This window comes from Erpetoichthys calabaricus, chromosome 5 (assembly GCF_900747795.2).
Source record: "Erpetoichthys calabaricus chromosome 5, fErpCal1.3, whole genome shotgun sequence".
NCBI classification, from domain to species: Eukaryota; Metazoa; Chordata; class Cladistia; order Polypteriformes; family Polypteridae; genus Erpetoichthys; species Erpetoichthys calabaricus.
The window spans coordinates 241,024,560-241,043,490 of record NC_041398.2 but is presented as its reverse complement, the minus strand read 5'-3'; the positions used below and the strand labels follow the sequence as shown (position 1 = coordinate 241,043,490).

Genomic DNA, 18,931 nt, shown 5'->3' with positions numbered 1-18,931 from the left:
ACACAATGAAGACAGAAGAACACTCCAAGTAACACTATCAAAAGGTGATTGAAAATCACAAGGTTAGTGGATGGAAACAAGAAAATATCCAAGTCATGGAGTATCCAGATACAGTAAATCAATCATTCAGAATTGAAAGAGTATGGAGCAGCTGTGAAACAGACTAGAGCAACCATACACAAATAATGAGTGATCCTGCAAGAAGACAACAAATCAGAGAGAATACCAAGAGACCTTAGAATTTAGAACATTTTGCAGAGTTCCATTTAAGAATTTGTGGCTGGACAAAAAAATCTGTTCACTAATGATCCCCATGCAACTTGACAGAGCTTGAGCAGTTTTGGAAAGAAGATTGGGGATTACATATGTATGTAAAGGTATATACTGTTATGTGCATACTTGTACATCAAGTATATAAGTATATTGTTCTTGTTTGTGTATATTTTATTATATACACATGTAATGTTTCAAAAGTACATTCAGTAGTTATGATGGATTTCACTTTTCAGGTTAGCTTCATAATATATGGTGCTCTAAGTAAATAATTGGAAATATGAACAAACTGAAAGGAACTAAAGGGGTTAACAGAAAACCAAGGTAATGACTTCTGGGGTGTATTTATATTGTGTTCAATGTACACACACAATAAAAATTATATGTTTTCAAAAAAAGTAAGTGGAATATTGTGTTCTACTAAATAATTTAAGACCACTTCATTTTGTTTCTTTCTTGTTCTCTACACCTGCTGCAAACAAGCCCAATCATTTTAACCAGAGCCTGCACACTATAAACGTTAGTGCATGAATATTACACCATTAAAAATTCAGTTCAAGTACTTTTCTTTCAGAATGCAAGCTTCTAAAATGACATAGTACAAGATAAAATAGTAATGCTAATATTGATAGTTTGTCCATTACAGGTCAGCTCTCTGTCCACTGGAACAGTTACAAAGCTGTTAGTTTCGATTTCACAAGGCCAATCAATACGGAGGCATACTGTTTCAATTTTACCAGCATTGATTTTTTTTTTTTTTTTTTATAACACCACAACCTCAAAGCATTCATCTTTCTGAAAGAAGGAAGATTTGATTTACTGAAGAAAAATTGGTGAGCGCATCACAAAGATTTTGCCGGCAAGCCTGTGACACAGAAAAAGATGAATGTGCCTGAGGCTGGGAAGCCTCTAGCTTAAGGGCATCCATTAGAACACATTGAAGCTGCCGAAAATGAGCTGCTCAAAATGGGGTGGCGGGGGAGTGTGTGTGTGTGTGTGAGAGAGAGAGGGAGAGAGGTTGGGGGTGGGGTGAAAGAAATCACTTAAAATTCAAGCATCTTTCCCACATACTTACAAAGCAAAGATCCAAAAACATTTGTAAGATACAGTGAAATTTGTCGGCCCTCTAAAGTTGGGGTTACACTGCTTTCAGTGAGGAGGAGTTTGGCCACCTGGCTTCTTAACACACATACACACACACCGTTTATTTCTATGGTACATTAGTCAGCCTATTAGAATGCAATGGAGGACGATATGAGGAAAGGGGAGTGTGTCCTCTGAGATTTCAATCCTGCATTCTCCATCATCTCTCCTCATCTTTCTTACATTCAGCCACTTTACCAAGTGTCATTCATGTGAAAGATGATTTGTCTTGTGACCCAAATAAACAGAATGTTCTCCACAAAAAACCCTAAAAAGTAAATAAATAAATAAATAAATATTTGCACATACATATTTTCACAAACTTGTGTTAAAGGTGCCGGTTTGCTCATTTGTGAAGTACCCATCATGCTTCTTTTTATCATCAGTCTTTTGTAGTGTTCACCTGCGTCTGAAGCATAGGTGGCAGTAATATATGGATGAACAGGTACTTATGCCTGTCCCTTGCATTTCCATGAATCATGCGGCATTTTTTTGAGGGGGGGAATTGGCATCGGGTGAGAGGCATAATGACAGCAAAGGGCAAGCTGTTATCAGAGCCCGAAGTGCAGAATACTTTCTTTGTTTGAGAAAGGAATCCCTAGGACTTCCAACAATCCAATAGGAAAGCGTGTAGGTGGGGGGCTGTAAAACAAACCACTCACAAAGTAACACCTCTAGTCTCTGGTGGCACTGGCTGGTGTAAGCTGGATATTAAGACACAAATTGCATTCAAGCAGGTCACAAGATGTCAAAAGATATTAGCTGCCTGCTGCGAGGAAACAACTATTCCCTTCAGCTTCTGAGAAAATAATATTTCCATTTTCTGTTTTTATTGAATGGAAACTTTAGGGAATATGTCTTTATGAAACACTACAAGGGTTTGTGAATTTTACACCTAAACAAAAGGTTGCACTCACAGTCACTGGTATCTAGGACGTACAAGATTTCATTTGGTGTCTGCAGTTTACCCAACTGCCGTCCGTTCCTCCCTTGTTTGCAGTTATTTTGCTGTACCAGATGTTTCAAAGGCGCCACATGCTGGGCCTCCATTGCTGAATGCAGCACCTGACCTTCCCAGTAATTGACGAAAAATATTGATGTAATGGTGCAGGTCTGATTGTGATTTATTAAAATCACTGCCGATCCCGGGCCGTCTGCCAGCAATGCAGCCTGCTGATCTTATGACATTAGAAAAAACATCAATATCAAACAAAGTAAATGACATTAATTAGAAAGTATTAAGGCTTTAGAGCCGGATGTTACAGAAAAATTGTGCAAGGCCATGTGAGCACTTGGGGTTGGTGGGGGGGGATACCCTTAAAGACAAAAACAAGGAGTGTGTGTCATGGAACAGAATACAATATTATAAGAAAACGGGTCTCAAGTGAATTTATAGTAATGCATTTATAAGACAAAACAAGAGCCCAATTACTAATCATCTTGCCAATGATTAACTACATTTAACACTCATTTTGAATTAAAATTAAAAGAAAAAGAAAAAAATAAAATGAAAAATCTATACAGGCTAAGGTAAAGGTAAAAGGCTGCCTTGCATTATTTTTTACTTCTGTTAAATGTCATGCATTACAGGTAACAGTACAGTAGCACAGCATGAAATGGGGTTTGACTAACATTAAGCAGTCATGGAACCTGATGATCTAACGATTGAAAAGTCATTTTCAGAACGAGACTTCCCTCTTTATTATTGCATTTCGGTCTAAATTATCTAATCTTTTGACATGCATCCATCATCTTAAACTGTTTATTTCACATTGAGATGTGTTCAGTCAAAGCCCATCACAGTTGACATTAAGTAGTAAGGTAAAACCACAACTTATTGTGTCACCATAAAAAGGAATTCAAAGATGTCCCACATTCCTCAAGGACAATGGTCAGGTACCCTGACAATATGAAATAAGAGGGTATCTAATAAAGAGGGGGGGAAGTCAATGCATGGCGTGAGGATACTCATCAAAACAGAATATACAAATAGATGAATATTACAAAAACAATAGGGAAGGAGAATATAAGGACTTACTGTCGTTTGTGCTCTTATCATGGCAGTTTCTCAGCTGTACTGGTTTAGTTAATCTGATCTAATAATAATAATAATTTAACATTTTACTTATATAGCATCTTTCCCATGCTCAAGGCACTTCACAGAACCTCACAAAGAAACAGCAGGTACAGTAATCCCTCGCTATATCGCGCTTCGCCTTTCGCGGCTTCACTCCATCGCGGATTTTATATGTAAGCATATTTAAATATATATCGCGGATTTTTCGCTGCTTCGCGGGTTTCTGCGGACAATGGGTCTTTTAATTTCTGGTACATGCTTCCTCAGTTGGTTTGCCACAGTTTAAACTTTTGAAAAGAGACAAATGTTTGTTTGCAGTGTTTGAATAACGTTCCTGTCTCTCTACAACCTCCCGTGTTTCTGCGCAAATCTGTGACCCAAGCATGACAATATAAAAATAACCATATAAACATATGGTTTCTACTTCGCGGATTTTCTTATTTCGCGGGTGGCTCTGGAACGCAACCCCCGCGATGGAGGAGGGATTACTGTATATGTAACATTGGATTCACATGCTCCCTGAAGAGAACATTAAAACAGATAGGATACAGGATATACAAAGGCATTAAACAGAATAAAAGACAATAAACCAGAGTTAAATACTAAATTCAGTATCAAAAGAAAGTCTAGCAAATAACATCATTTGTGATATAACATACACACAAATTATACTGAGCATCTGGACAGAGAGGAAGACTGAAAGAGGAGGTAGTCAGGTTAAGTTAAAAGCCTTCCTGAAGAGATTAGTTTTAAGTTGTTTTTTAAAAGAATGAATATAAATTATAAAAATTATAAAATGACAGGGCAGATAAAATATTCTGTTTGTCTCTTTTGATTCATACACACAAACTATTCCTTCCAAGCAAAAGTCTGCGCCACACATTACCACCTCAGTAGTGGAATATATGATAAGCATGAAGAGGAAATATTTGATTCGCTTACAGTTTCACGTACCTGACACTAAAATTCATTCTGCAGATGATTTTCACAATTGTAAAACATGAAACTCACTTGGAGTGCTTTACTGCTTTAAAGTTTTTTATGGGATGTAAAACAAGGAATGCTGCACCATAAAGTATCATTTTCACGTCAGTGTTTACCTCTGTTCTTTTCTGTAGCTGTGTTATGCATATAATCTGTACAACACTGGTAAAAATCAGTTCTATTTATACTTCCTTGCTCATGTCATTGATGTGGAGTGAAGGTGAATTTTTAAAAATGTGACATGCTGCATATTTCCCATATGAAGGTGCACTAGAACCAGTGACATAGCTTAGGGGGGGCAAGGGGGGACATCTGTCACCGGGCGCAGCATCCAGGGGGCGCCAAATTGATGTTTCTTTCTCTTCCCCATTGCATTTTGGCAAACAGAAGGGGGCGCAAAATCTTCAGCTGTCCCTGGGCACTGAAAACCCTAGCTATGCCTCTTACTAGAACACACCATCGTTCACATTATTGCGCTTTCTTCACTTCAAAGTTTAGCTGCAAATTCAATTTATGCAAATCATTTCATTCACTAATAGCTGTAGTACTTTGTATCAGGACTAAAGACACAGAATTTGAGCTACAGTCTTAAAAATGTCAAGGTAATATCTTAAAATGTAAGAATCAATGCTAAAACAACAAAGATTACAGTTAGGTCCATACATATTTGGACAGAGACAACTTTGTTCTAATTTTGGTTCTGTACATTACCACAATCAATTTTAAATGAAACAACTCCGATGCAGTTGAAGTGCAGACTTTCAGCTTTAATTCAGTGGGGTGAACAAAACGATTGCATAAAAATGTGAGGCAACTAAAGCATTTTTTTTAACACAATCCCTTCATTTCAGGGGCTCAAAAGTAATTGGACAAATTCAATAACTGGAAATAAAATGTTCATTTCTAATACTTGGTTGAAAACCCTTTGCTGGCAATGACAGCCTGAAGTCTTGAACTCCTGGACATCACCAGATGCTGGGTTTCCTCCTTTTTAATGCTCTGCCAGGCCTTTACTGCAGCGGCTTTCAGTTGCTGTTTGTTTGTGGGCCTTTCTGTCTGAAGTTTAGTCTTCAACAAGTGAAATGCCTGCTCAGTTGGGTTAAGATCAGGTGACTGACTTGGCCATTCAAGAATTTTCCACTTCTTTGCTTTAATAAACTCCTGGGTTGCTTTGGCTGTATGTTTTGGGTCATTGTCCATCTGTATCATGAATCAGTTTGACTGCATTTAGCAGGATTTGAGCAGACAGTATTTCTCTGAACACCTCAGAATTCATTCGGCTGCTTCTGTCCTGTGTCACATCATCAATAAACACTAGTGTCCCAGTGCCACTGGCAGCCATGCACGCCCAAGCCATCCACCGTGTTTTACAGATGATGTGGTATGCTTTGGATAATGAGCTGTTCCACGCCTTCTCCATACTTTTTTCTTGCCATCATTCTGGTAGAGGTTGATCTTGGTTTCATCTGTTCAAAGAATGTTTTTTCAGAACTGTGCTGGCTTTTTTAGATGTTCTTTAGCAAAGTCCAATCTAGCCTTTCTACTCTTGAGGCTTATGAGTGGCTTGCACCTTGCGGTGCACCCTCTGTATTTACTTCCATGCAGTCTTCTCTTTATGGTAGACTTGGATATCGATATGCCCGCCTACCCCCTGGAGAGTGTTGTTCACTTGGTTGACTGTTGTGAAGGGGTTTCTCTTCACCATGGAAATGATTCTGCAATCATCCACCACTGTTGTCTTCCGTGGACGTCCAGGTCTTTTTGCGTTGCTGAGTTCACCAGTGCTTGCTTTCTTTCTCAGGATGTACCAAACTATAGATTTTGCCACTCGTAATATTGTAGCAATTTCTCGGATGGGTTTTTTCTGTTTTCGCAGCTTAAGGATGGCTTCTTTCACCTGCAAGGAGAGCTCCTTTGACCGCATGTTGTCTGTTCACAGCAAAATCTTCCACATGCAAGCACCACACCTCAAATCAACTCCAGGCCTTTTATCTGCTTAATTGATAATGACATAACGACGGACTTGCCCACACCTGCCCATGAAATAGCCTTTGAGTCAATTGTCCAATTACTTTTGAGCCCCTGAAATGAAGGGATTGTGTTCAAAAAATGCTTTAGTTGCCTCACATTTTTATGCAATTGTTTTGTTCACCCCACTGAATTAAAGCTGAAAGTCTGCACTTCAACTGCATCGGAGTTGTTTCATTTAAAATTGATTGTGGTAATGTACAGAACCAAAATTAGAAAAAAGTTGTCTCTGTCCAAATGTTTATGGACCTAACTGTACCTTCTGGGGATCCTTGGACATACTATAACCATATGTTAACCAACTGCAGAACTTAAAGGGTCAGAATTCCGTTTCAGCTCCTTTCATCCCGTGCATCAACAATAGGCTCCCCAAACTCAGACCTGGGGACCCAACCAGATTCACAATCGGTGATCTCATTTGATTAGTTGGTCTTTTTGTTCTTTCATTCTGCATTCAGAAAACAACAGCAGTATGATTTTGGCTTTTATAAGACATTTAGTACTAGTGTGTTGTACCGTGTTAGCCATTATGGATGTAGTGAGAATGATTACAATATGCAAAGATATTGCCCCCAAAGAAGGGTCCTGATTTGCCTCGAAAGCTTGCATATTGTAAATCTTTCTAGTTAGCCAATAAAAGGTGTCATTTTGCTTAACTTCTCACTACATAAGGCATATAAAAAATCTGTTTTTGCTCTAGCTTTAAATGCTTTAACTCTCTTTTGTTGTTCTCCTGTTATTTTGCACTTTATCTGGGAAGTTTGCTCCATTCATTGTTTCCTAATAATGACAGTTAAAAACAAGCAAAGCAGACACCCCAGGAAAACAAAACGGAATGATGAAAGGCTGCTACTACTTCAGTGGCAGACCAACTAATTAGTAAATAATGAATTTAATAACTAGAACATCTGGAAAAGCAGAATGAAAATCAGAATAAAAATATTCCTAATAAGTTGTAATTGTTTAGTAGATTTTAACCAAAATTTACCAAACTTAGTCTTTCCATTTCTTCATGTAGTGCATTTACATTTCTGCGAATAACGTAAATATGTGGCCATGTAAACCCTAAACCAGGTTAGTGTTAAAGATTTTGCAGTCTGCGCATGTATTTGCTTCACACGCACTTTCAGCATCCGCAGGAAGAAGCATCCACAAGGTAAATGTTAGGGCAGCCACTGTCTGAAATAATGTGTCTCAATATTTCAGACATTGCCAAATTTGTGCTGATGAGCTGAACATACAGTGCTACAATCAGTAACATAATCTTGAGAGCAGTAGGGCAACATGTCAAAAGTAGTGTAGTGTTGTCTGATAATATTTTAAAATAACAAATAACCTAAGTCAATACTGATCTTAATGAAGTAAAAATACCTGTGTTATCATTTCAGTAGCATTTGAGGTAATGCAAGAAGCACTTACATCAGTATGCCGGTCCTTTGTAGGGTTCAATTGTACAGCCAAGCAGAAAAGAGTTTGCTGTGTGCTATCTAGCAAGAGAAACCTATACATTAAACATCAATTTGACTAATGATATCGATAAACACAAGAAAATTATCGCAGTTGTCGTGCTTATTTTCAGTGGCCTATGATGACATTTTAGTTTCTTTTTTTTGAGCATTTTACAAAGGATTTTTGATAACGGAGAACTCCTGAAGATTACTTGCCCATGTAAACATGAATCATTAAGTAACTAGGTTTCTAGTTATTCACCTTAACCAAATTATGCGTGTGCATGTAGACACATTAATTGACCCCAAAATGCAGAAACTGGAGAATAACAGATCACTTAATTAGGCTAGGAGTCCATTTAAAAACCGAAGCTGGTTGGAACAAAAACCTGCAGTCTCAGGGGGTTGCCAGGACCAAGATTTCTGGAAACACTGCCCTAAGGCATGTCCTAATGGGAACCTCTGACAGGTTAAAGAAAATGGAAACACCCAAATCACCTCACAGGTGGCGCAGTGGTAGTGCTGCTGCTTTGCAGTAAGGAGACTGTGGAAGATTGTGGGTTCGCTTCCCGGTTCCTCCCTGTGTGGGTAGTGCTTTGAGTACTGAGAAAAGCGCTAAATAAATGTAATGAATTATTAATATTTATTATTATTAACTCAATTCAGTTTATTGTTGCTCTTCACTGAGTGAAGATGCAAGGTGCTGAAAGATTTCAGGTACAATGCAATTACAAACTTTACTAATTACATAATGAACACTGAAACTTTCTACCCCCAACAAGGTGTTGAAATGTACTACAAGAGAATATTGCTTTTATATCTCCATTCTGGAGAAAGGGAAAGCTTTTTTGCCTAACCAGACCTTAACATCACTGTTTGTGCCTTTTAATAAATGTTATTTGTTTTGATATCTAAAGCTCTGATATTCTTTTAATTAACATTTGGCAATGAATATGGCAATCCAATCAAGATGCAACGCTGATGAAATATCTCTATATTCATTTTCTAACTAATTCCGTGATAACTGAAAAGCAGACCATCCAGACTGAAATGCTAACCAGAAGCAATCTTACAAGCATATCTCAAATGCAGACACATTGGATAATTTAATGAAACTACTTAATGGGACTTCAGATAGAGGAAAATCTACTGATACGTAAAGAGAACATGCAAAAGCAATCCCAGGCAAGAACTAAAATAATCACAAAAATAACTTTTCCTCAATAGAAACATAAGACATGGCGACAGAAAGTCGAAATAACTCATTCCATCCACTTTTCACAGACAACATGAAAAGCCAATGATAATGGGAATAGCTCTGCGCCAAACCAATCACGTGGCTGGAATAGAGTGACAGCCAGGTCAAGTTAGGTTGACACACACCACACAGAGCTATCAGGAGGACAAGTGCTAATGTTTAGGTTGCAGCAACCATGCACATCAGTACATCAGGAGTGGAAGATAAAAAGAGAAAATTATGACAGAAAATGTTAACGAAAACTCAAAAAATAAGCATTATTGAAGAAGACACCCTAACAGACAGAGCCAAAGCTCAAAACATGAGGACACTGTTAAAAAGAAGGGTCAGAGAAATTCTGAAGTATGGAGATATTTTGGCTATTTAAAGTGTGACAAGAAGCAGAGAAAGAGTGCATTGTAAATTGTGTCCCAAGCATGTTCCCACAAAGACAGGTAATACCACTCATCTTTTGTACCATCTGAAGCAGTGTCATACTTTACAGCACAAACAATGCAAGACATTACGGTCCCAGACCCAGACAAGTGCTACACTAATGGAGATTCCTTGTGCCTCTTTTATCACCTTGGAGCCTAAGCTGACCACAATTCAATAAATATAAGAATTTTGGTTATGTTTGAACTTGTACGGAGTATATACAGAGAATGTTTTTTGTCTATTTATTTGTGTGTTTGTTTCCCAACTATTTAAAACAAACAGTTTGAATCTATTCAAAGCAAAGGATACAGTATAGAGGAAGTTTTTTGACATTTTATTTTGTATTAATATCTGCTTATTTGGAACTGACCAAAGACTTTACTTTGTGTTCTCCTGTAAAACTTGAAAGCTTTAAGATTCAAGAATTAAGATTTGATTTTATTTATTTGAAGTTGACCAACAAATTTAGTGTGTTCTGTAAAACTTAAAAGTTTTTGACTGGTCAGAACTGAGACTTTATTTTGTATTACTGATTTTACTTATTTGGAATTGACCAAAGAATTTAGTTGTGCATTTTGTTTGTGTTCTCCTGTAATACTTGATGCTGGTCAGAATTAAGATATTAGTTTATTATATACACTGTAAAACCTCAATTATCCTTCACTCGATTAACCATCAGTCTCTGTTAACTGTTAGGGCCAAATAAAATACATACCAGCGCCTACCGATTACTGTACTATTACTAGTGCTGTGCGGTATGCTGCGAGCTCTGCACTTTGGAACACATCTCCCTTCTCCTTTTGCACTGCAAATTGTGTCCCAGGCATGTTACCACAGAAACAGGTAATACCACTCATCTTTTGTACATTCTGAAACAGTGCCATACTTTACATCACACACAAGGCAAGACCTTACAGTCTTAAACTTCTGCCAATCTCAGAAATTAAACTTTAAAATAAGCAGAAGCAAATTACACAGCTAAAACAATTCTGATTTAAACAGTTTTGCTGTACGTTTCAAATAGTAAAATGTTTATTAGGCATCTTTTTGACATCAACTCTGAAAACAAAAATATCATAAAGATGAAAACGAACACAGGCTTTAACAGACTGGGCTTAGCTTCAAAAATATATTTGCATAATTCGGAAAACAATCTTTTTCCTTTTTCAATTCAGTTAAGTGACTATTAGGAGTACTGTATGTTTTAAATATGCATTCATCTTTGTTAGATGATTGTAGCTTTTATATATATATATATATATATATATATATATATATATATAAAAGGAAAAGCATAACCAAAAGTTATTCAGAAATAACCTGAATTAGACCAAAAAGTAACCATATGCTGGTGTTTCAGCACAAAAGTCACCAATCCAAGACAAATGGAAATTGAATCATTAACCTATTGTGCATAAAAACTGTCATGCACCAATTCATTGAGTTAATGCAATTAGTAGTTATGGCCAACGGCCATAGCAAATAAGGTAATAAAGTTTTAAAAATTGCTAAAACCAGCCGCTGTATATATTTCTTTGGTTATTATTATTTCATAGGGTCTCATGTGTTTTCTGATTCTTGGGTGGCCCTTTAAGGATCTTATTTTTGATTGGCATTGCAACACATGGTTAATTCTAACACATTCAGCCCACACCGCCTTCCGCACACCAATGTTTCTCAACCTTTCTGGACCCACACTCCAGTTTTGCCATTTTATATTCATTGACAACTCACCCTCAGCAATCACCCCCTTGGTGAAACAAGCTCACTTACTAAACAGGGAACATATTGTGTAGTGTAATCCTGTAGTTGAGAGATACTGCCTTACATGGATTCAGTATGCAGCTGCAGAGATGTGAAGATCAGTTTGAGTTAAACACTACCAGCAGTTAAATTATGCATACTTATGACCCACACCAGACCCACAAAGACACAGTTGACCAGTACACTCGGTGACCAACACATTGCCAATTTGAAACAGCCAATCACAAAATGGAGCCGTAAGTTAGTGTATGGCTGTAGCATGTGCCCATATTACTACTACAGATTTTACTATTTTAAATATAAACATAGGCAGAATGGAGATACTGTGGCTAAGGATCTGCACTGATATCTGGAAGGTTGCCGGTTCAGATCCTGTTACTACCAGACTGGATAATACTCTGTTGGTCTCACGAACAAGGTCCTTAACTTGAAAATTGGTCCAGGGGTGCTATACTATGCCAGATCCTGTTCTCTGTCACCCAAAGGTCATATGAAAAGACAATTTACCCTTAGAGATTAACAAAGTATTTAAAAAAAAAAACAAAAAAAAACTAGTTCTTAATCTATTGAAAAGTATGTAATTAATTTTGAGGTTACACATTTTTCATTTCACAAACCTCAATGATTGTGAGCTTCCCCTTGGGATTAATAAAGTCTACCAAATCTAATCTACTAAACAGCAAATTTTACCACTTACAGTATTTGAATTTTCCAATACAGGCATATACATAAGAAAAACTGTCAATATCTAACACCTGCTGAGAAAAATCACCTTTGAGCTGGGCAACAAAGAAACCAAAAGCAAGAACATACTGGATTTGCATCAAGGAAATAAATTCCTAATATATATGTTTTTACCTAACAGACGAGTTCCCCCAGGCTCCATGCTTGTCAGTCAAAATGTTGATGATCTTCTGTATCAATTGTGTGGCTGTGACGTGGTCTCTGTATTTGGCAGCTCGAATCAAGTGGTCACACATTTTTTCTTCATCTCTCTTTTCAGCTGAATATTGGGCACAGTGAGACTGTAAAAGATTGAAGGGGGGGGGGGGTCAAAGATTTGTTTTACCACACATTTTAGTTAAGTATTACACACTTTATAAATAAATAAATTAAAAAAAACAGTAAACAAAACCAGCATAAGGAAAACTGAAAAAATAACCAACTTTAGTAAGAATAACTTTCTACAATATAGGCAATTTCCCAAAAAAACTACACCAAATATTTAGGTATATGGTAAACATAATTGCTTAATAAATAATACAAATGGCTCTTATGGTTTTCATCATGCAGCTTTATAAGTGAAATCCAACCATGGGATAAAAACCGGCTTTAGTAAGTCATTACCTAACCACATAAGTTTGGATCCAATGCACACTTCTTGTCTGTAAACTTTACTTTTTTTTTTTAATTCTGGCACTTCTGTGACTGCAAGTTTCCATGATGGATAATTATATAATCCTACGGAGATTCCTTTATTGGAGTTTAATAAGACAGCATGTATCTGGGCTTAGTCTTTAAGTCAGAAATACCGCAGGGTACCAGTTCTTCTGATTCTGCTCTAATCAGGGTGCAGGGGAAGCGGTACTTTAACCTTTGTAGCTGAAAGATCTCAGGCAATTGGCCTTAGCCTGAAAGTATTGTCAATTTAAACATAAGTACAGTGTATGCTGGAAAAAGTGAAAGGTGAAGCAGGATTTTTTACATAGTTTAATTGTTTAGCTTTTTTGACTCTCATAGGAAAATAACTGAATTTGTGATAATGATTCTGTAACATTTTCTGTGTTTGAGAGAACAGTAAAATGCTATGGCTAATGGAGATGTAAACAAGCCAGTCAGGTGTTTTGAGTGTGTGCTCATCTTCAGCAAGAAGGGAGGGAAGCTGATGCTTCAGGTTTTTGTTTGATAGTAAAAGGAGACACTTTTCAGGACTCTCTCAGCTGTTAGAGACAATTGCGAGAAGCGCTCAGCTCAGTTGCTGTTTTTCTCTTACGATTTTTGAAAGAGAACTCACTTCAGATGATGTTTGGTTAAAAAAATGGACACTTGCAAGAAGTCTGTCTCTTTCTGTTGTTGTCTGGTAAAAACTGACACATTGAAAAGAGCTCTCTTTCTAGAGCAAGAAATGTTTTTCCTTTTCATTTTTCAAATAAGGATATACAGTCATGAGAAAAAGTAAGCACACCCCCTCATGAAAATTAAAATATTGACTTCAACCTATTTGAACTGCAAACATTAGATCTTCATATAAACAGCAATGCAGAAAAATGTGATTCATTGAACATAAAATTGACTAACTGGATTCCTTCTCAAAGCCTAAATGAAAAAAAATTCAGATTTATCAAGTATTAAAGTAAGCACATTTATCCTCACTTCAAATCTATCAAAATTTAATTAGGTGTTCTAGATGAGGTGCCAATGACTAGAAACACCTTCGGGAGCATGCAAGCGAACAGTCTTATTTAAACTGCAAATACCAAGGTTCTGGTTTCGCTTTGCTATTGAAATGTGTGGTGTCATCATGCCCAAAATCTGACCATATCATACCAAAAGAAACAGGTGGTGTCCAGGTGTATGCATTCACAATCCGAAAGCGGCTGCACAAATTTGACATACTTGATAGGTGTGCTAGGAAAAAGCCGTTGCTGTCAAAGAAGAACACTACAGCATGACTAGTTTGCCCTTGAACATCTTGGCCTCCTTAAGCAATGAGCACTGGACAGATGAATCAAAGTTAAAGAGTTTTTGGACGCAATAACAGACGTGTTTAGCGCAAAGCTAAGACAGCACTGCAGGAGAAGAACCGATACTAATTTTGAAGCACTGGTGTGGAAAAGCTATGGTTTGGGGTTGGTTTGCTGCCTGAAGGGCCTGGGCAGCTTAAACTCATACAGTCAACTACAAATGCGTCAAGATGCCAAAATCTGCTTCAGGAGAATGTCAGTCCATCTACCGGAAAGCTGAGGTTTATCCAGAAGAGGACCTTTCAACATGATAATGATCTGAAGCACACCAAGGAACTGCTCAAAAAGAATAAATGGAGGGTTATGGACTGGATATGTCAAAGCCCATTGAAATGTTGTGGGCGAGGGGGGTATGAAATGGGCAGTACATGCAAGAAAACCCACAAACACCCTGTAATTGAAAGAATTTTGCAAAACACCTACAAGAAGTCATATCTACTGTACTAAAGGGGTAATACCAGCTTCTGAAGGCAAGTGTGGAGTTAGGTTTTCCCAAGTGTAACTAAGGAGTTGGTAATGTGTCATCAGTATCTAGCTGTTGAAAAATAGGACAGAATGAAGACTTAAACCACCCAGATTGTACAATTCTTTGCATCAATTTTTATTTTTCTGCTATTGGTTTTAACAAATATATATATCATTTTTAAGAGAAAGCTTAAAGCTGGTGCCTCTGTCTGACTGCTACCAGCATTTCCAAGAGGGTTAGACTGTTCATTCTTTGTCTAACTGTGGTCCCTTAAAGACACAAGAGAATGCTCTTGTTAAGCCCTCTATTGGGTTGAAGTAAAGAAGTGAAAGTAAGCAGGCTATCATAGCGGACCACCGTGCTGAATATGCAGGGTACACTACGGACAGTGAGACAGATTAGAGGTTATAGGTAGCAGATGTATAGATGGTTTTGACATTTCTTCCTATGCCTCATTAAAAAAAAGAACCTAAGATGTCAATACACTAAAACACTTAACAAGAAAACTACCACTTACAGTGCTGTAAATAAATTATTAGCCCGCTTAATGATATGGGGAAAAAAAAAAACTAAATTAAATGGCTTAACAAAGTTGCAATAATAAACGGGGACATGATTCAGAAACTACTTGTACCAAAGGCCTACACACAAAGATGCATAACCTGATGTAAGAACTATAAAACAAGGACCACTGAACAAAAAAAAGTAATATGGTCCTATGAGTTACCTTTCATCTTATTTCCCATATTGAAACAGGTTTAAATTTGAAGAAACGACTCTTTCAACCCACAAGGCCTTTAACCAGCTGTTAAACATAGTAGGGTATCCATAGTTGTATCAGAAGCCATCTCAATGCAGTCAGTTGTAATGACTGCTCTGCATGGCTGACAGAAAAAAATGACTATGTATACCCTGTGTGGCAAACACTATTCCCTCATAATACTCCCTATTTCAGTACAATAATGTCCACATACATAACTAATAATCTAAATCAATAATGGCTTCATCAGAATCAGGATTATCTTGAATATCCTCTATGTCCTTAGTTACACCAGATCCAAATATCGTTGAGCACTTACAGGATGTTCTGAATGGCAAAATGCAAAGTAGACTTCTAGCTCCTTCATCCAAAGACCTGGAGGCTGCATTCTCGATTAACTGGCACAATATACAGTATAACAACACAGTTTAGAACTTCTAGAACATTTCAAAAAGGACTGAATCTGTTCAGAAGACAACATGGTTGCTCAACTCCTTATTAGGTCCTTGATATGAACATACTGCAAAATGTCTGCTATTTTATCTTCATTCTTTAAATATTGAATATAGGTGCATATTTATGTACAACACAGGTTTTACATTTCTGTTCTGTGTTTATGCTGCACTATTTCCATACAATGATAAGTAACAAATTCTAACTTGACGCAGGTTCAATTTACAAAAAAAGGTTCTCCAGACTTCAGTAATATACAAGAAATTTATTTAATAAATATATCTTTGGAGCACACCAATACAAGAAGGTTACTCTTGTATTACAAATCAGGTTATGCTTTACACTCGCCGGCCACTTTATTAGGTTCACCTGTTCAACTACTTATTAATAAAAATATCTAATCAGCCAATCACACTGCAGCAACTCACGCATTTAAGCATGTAGACGTTGTCAAGACAACCTGCTGATGTTCAAACTGACTTCACTGTACTCATATGTTCTTCACAGTCACCAGATCTCGATCCAATAGAGCACCTTTGGGATGTGGCGGAACGGGAAATTCGCATCAGGGATGCGCAGTCAACAAATCTGCAGCAACTGCGTGATGCTATCATTTTAATACGGATCAAAATATCTGGGCACTTTGTGGAATTTATGCCACGAAGAATTACGGCAGTTCTGAAGGCAAAAGTGTTTCACCCCGGTACTAGCAAGGTGTACCTAATAAAGTGACCAGAGAGTGTATAGTGTATGAAGATACAAAAGCATACTTACCACATAGCTGATGACGTTAATCTAAGTAAATCTACATATGGGTCTTTTAGATTATGCCCAACATATTCTAAATTCATTTTGAAATGTCTGCACAATATACATTTATGTGTTGTCTGACTGGCTCTATTATTAGTCCTGTGAATCTGTATACTTGTTTTTTAAATTTCTGCAGAATCTGAATTTCCCCTTGGGATTAATAAAGATCATCTAATCTAATCCTGTATTAAGTTACATAGAGAGATACCTGATACTTCATCCCAGGTCAAGTCTGTAATATCATTATGAACAAAGAATGCACTGGTGAACTCAATAATCGCAAAGGAACTAATAGACCAAGGAAGACCTCCACTGCTGATGACAAAAGAATCTTCACTATGGTTAAAAAAAAGCGCCTTAAATTTTGGCATGAGCAAAGTGTGGAGACAAAAAGGAACTGCACAGGATCCAAAGCGTACCCCTTCATCTGATAAACATAGTGCTGGGCATGTTACGGCTTGGGTATGTATGGTTGCCACAGGTACTGGCACACTTCACTGATGATGGAAATGGCACAATGAATTCAGGATTTACACAAACATCTGATCTGCTTAAATTCAAGTAAATGCCTCCAAATACACTGGAGGGTGCTTCCTCCTACATCAAGATAATGATCCAAACATACTGCTCAGGCAACACAGGAGTCTGTCAAAGATTTAAAAAAAAATGGAAAATTGTTCAATGGTTCAATTGTTCAATGTTCAAGCCAGTCATCCTCTTTAAAGCCAATTGAGCAGATCTTCCATATGCTGTAGAGAAAACATACGGGGTCAAGTGCCCGAACCAAGCAAGAGATGAAGAAGCCTACATTAGAGGCTTGGCAGAGCACCAATAGAGACGGTCCTCAGCACCTAGTGAATTCTATGAATCACAGACTTCAAGCAGTCATTGCATGGAGATGCAGCAAAGTCCTAAATATGGCTGCTTTAACATACCTGCCATTACTGTGTTCCCAAACATTACAGTGCCATGAAATGTGGAGACAGGTGTAGAAAAAGTGTTGTGAGAGACATGTATGCAAATACCCTTAAATGAACACCAGCAATGTACATTTAAACCATGACTGAAGTGTTTGATTTGTAATTTGAAACTGTGCAGCAGAGGGTTAAATCAAGGAAAAATGCATCTTTGTGCCAAACATTACAGAGGGCACTTAACTGAAAAGCATAACAGGCAAAAATGGTTACATAACTGTTTTCCACTACAATATGAAAAGAGAGAAAGAGCCACTGAGCTCATAATTGGAGATTTACTTAATAAGAAAAAAACTTGACTGAGTACTGATTTTAACTTTTCGCTACCAAACATCAGGATGGAATGCTGGCCAATATTCTCAGTAATAATCAACAGTGCCATTTGTTTCAGTTCTCCCAAATGTCAGTACTGCTTTACAGCTGCAATACAACAGATTTAGTCAGTGTTGATTTTGGAGGACAAAGCCATTGCTGCTAAAGTTCATCAAAACATATGTTCAAATACCTGTGACACAAGAATACTGGACGACACATATTTCAGCAAAACACTAGGCTACAATGACCTAGTTATTGATGCCAATAATAAACTTTCACTTCTATAGTACACATGCCAATTACTTCTTAAATACCAAAATATTTTAGTATTTGGTTCTTTGTTTAAGAGTATAATCTTCTACATTTTGTTTGCAATCAAAATTAACATTCTGTTGAACTATTTGTAGGATCTGCATTGTAATCTTGCTTTTTCATTAGCTTTCACAACTTTGACAGAAGGTATAGGCCGATTACACTGGTCAACAAGCATTTTGCTACTGGGATTCTTTCACCTGTACTTTAACAAATTTCACTTGCTGACTCCAAATCTGAAAAGCTTTTTTGTCCAGCACGTCCCATTTTTTAGTTATGATGTTCCAGGTCTTGGACAACTAGGGTGACTGGGCAGTAAAGGCGATGCATTTCAGCATTTAAGAAAAAAGTTTGGTCTCACTTAGGATTTTTGTGTTTATACATTTTAAAGTGTTGTGGTGAACTGATGGTGGAACTCCAAACCTGCGTTCTCTAGCTCAGAGTGCGAGTGCTGTGCACTGTGAGCTAAATTGCTGATATCACTCTGTGAGAGCCCACCACCTTTTCTACGCCACAACAGCAGCCACCCATTTTATCAGAGTTTTCATCTATCTGAGGTAGCATCAGTCCACATTACATTGGATAATTGGGGTTCTACTGCATTTATATGGACGACTGAGTCACATAAACTAGAGGAACTTTATCAATTCAGTCAGTGTACATTAAACTTGAAATTCAAGCTCTCCCACCCTACACAATTTGAAT

At 37.4% G+C, this 18,931-nt stretch overlaps 1 protein-coding gene across 3 annotated transcripts in view; it reads right to left on the bottom strand.

The window, feature by feature from the left end:
• Positions 1 to 18,931, bottom strand: part of lrba (LPS responsive beige-like anchor protein) — an 830,448-nt gene that overhangs the window by 517,810 nt on the left and 293,707 nt on the right. For all 3 annotated transcript variants that reach the window (XM_051928096.1, XM_051928098.1, XM_051928097.1), the window contains exon 36: positions 12,251 to 12,417. In XM_051928096.1, the coding sequence (XP_051784056.1) occupies positions 12,251 to 12,417 (167 nt within the window). The remainder of the gene's footprint in view (positions 1 to 12,250; positions 12,418 to 18,931) is intronic.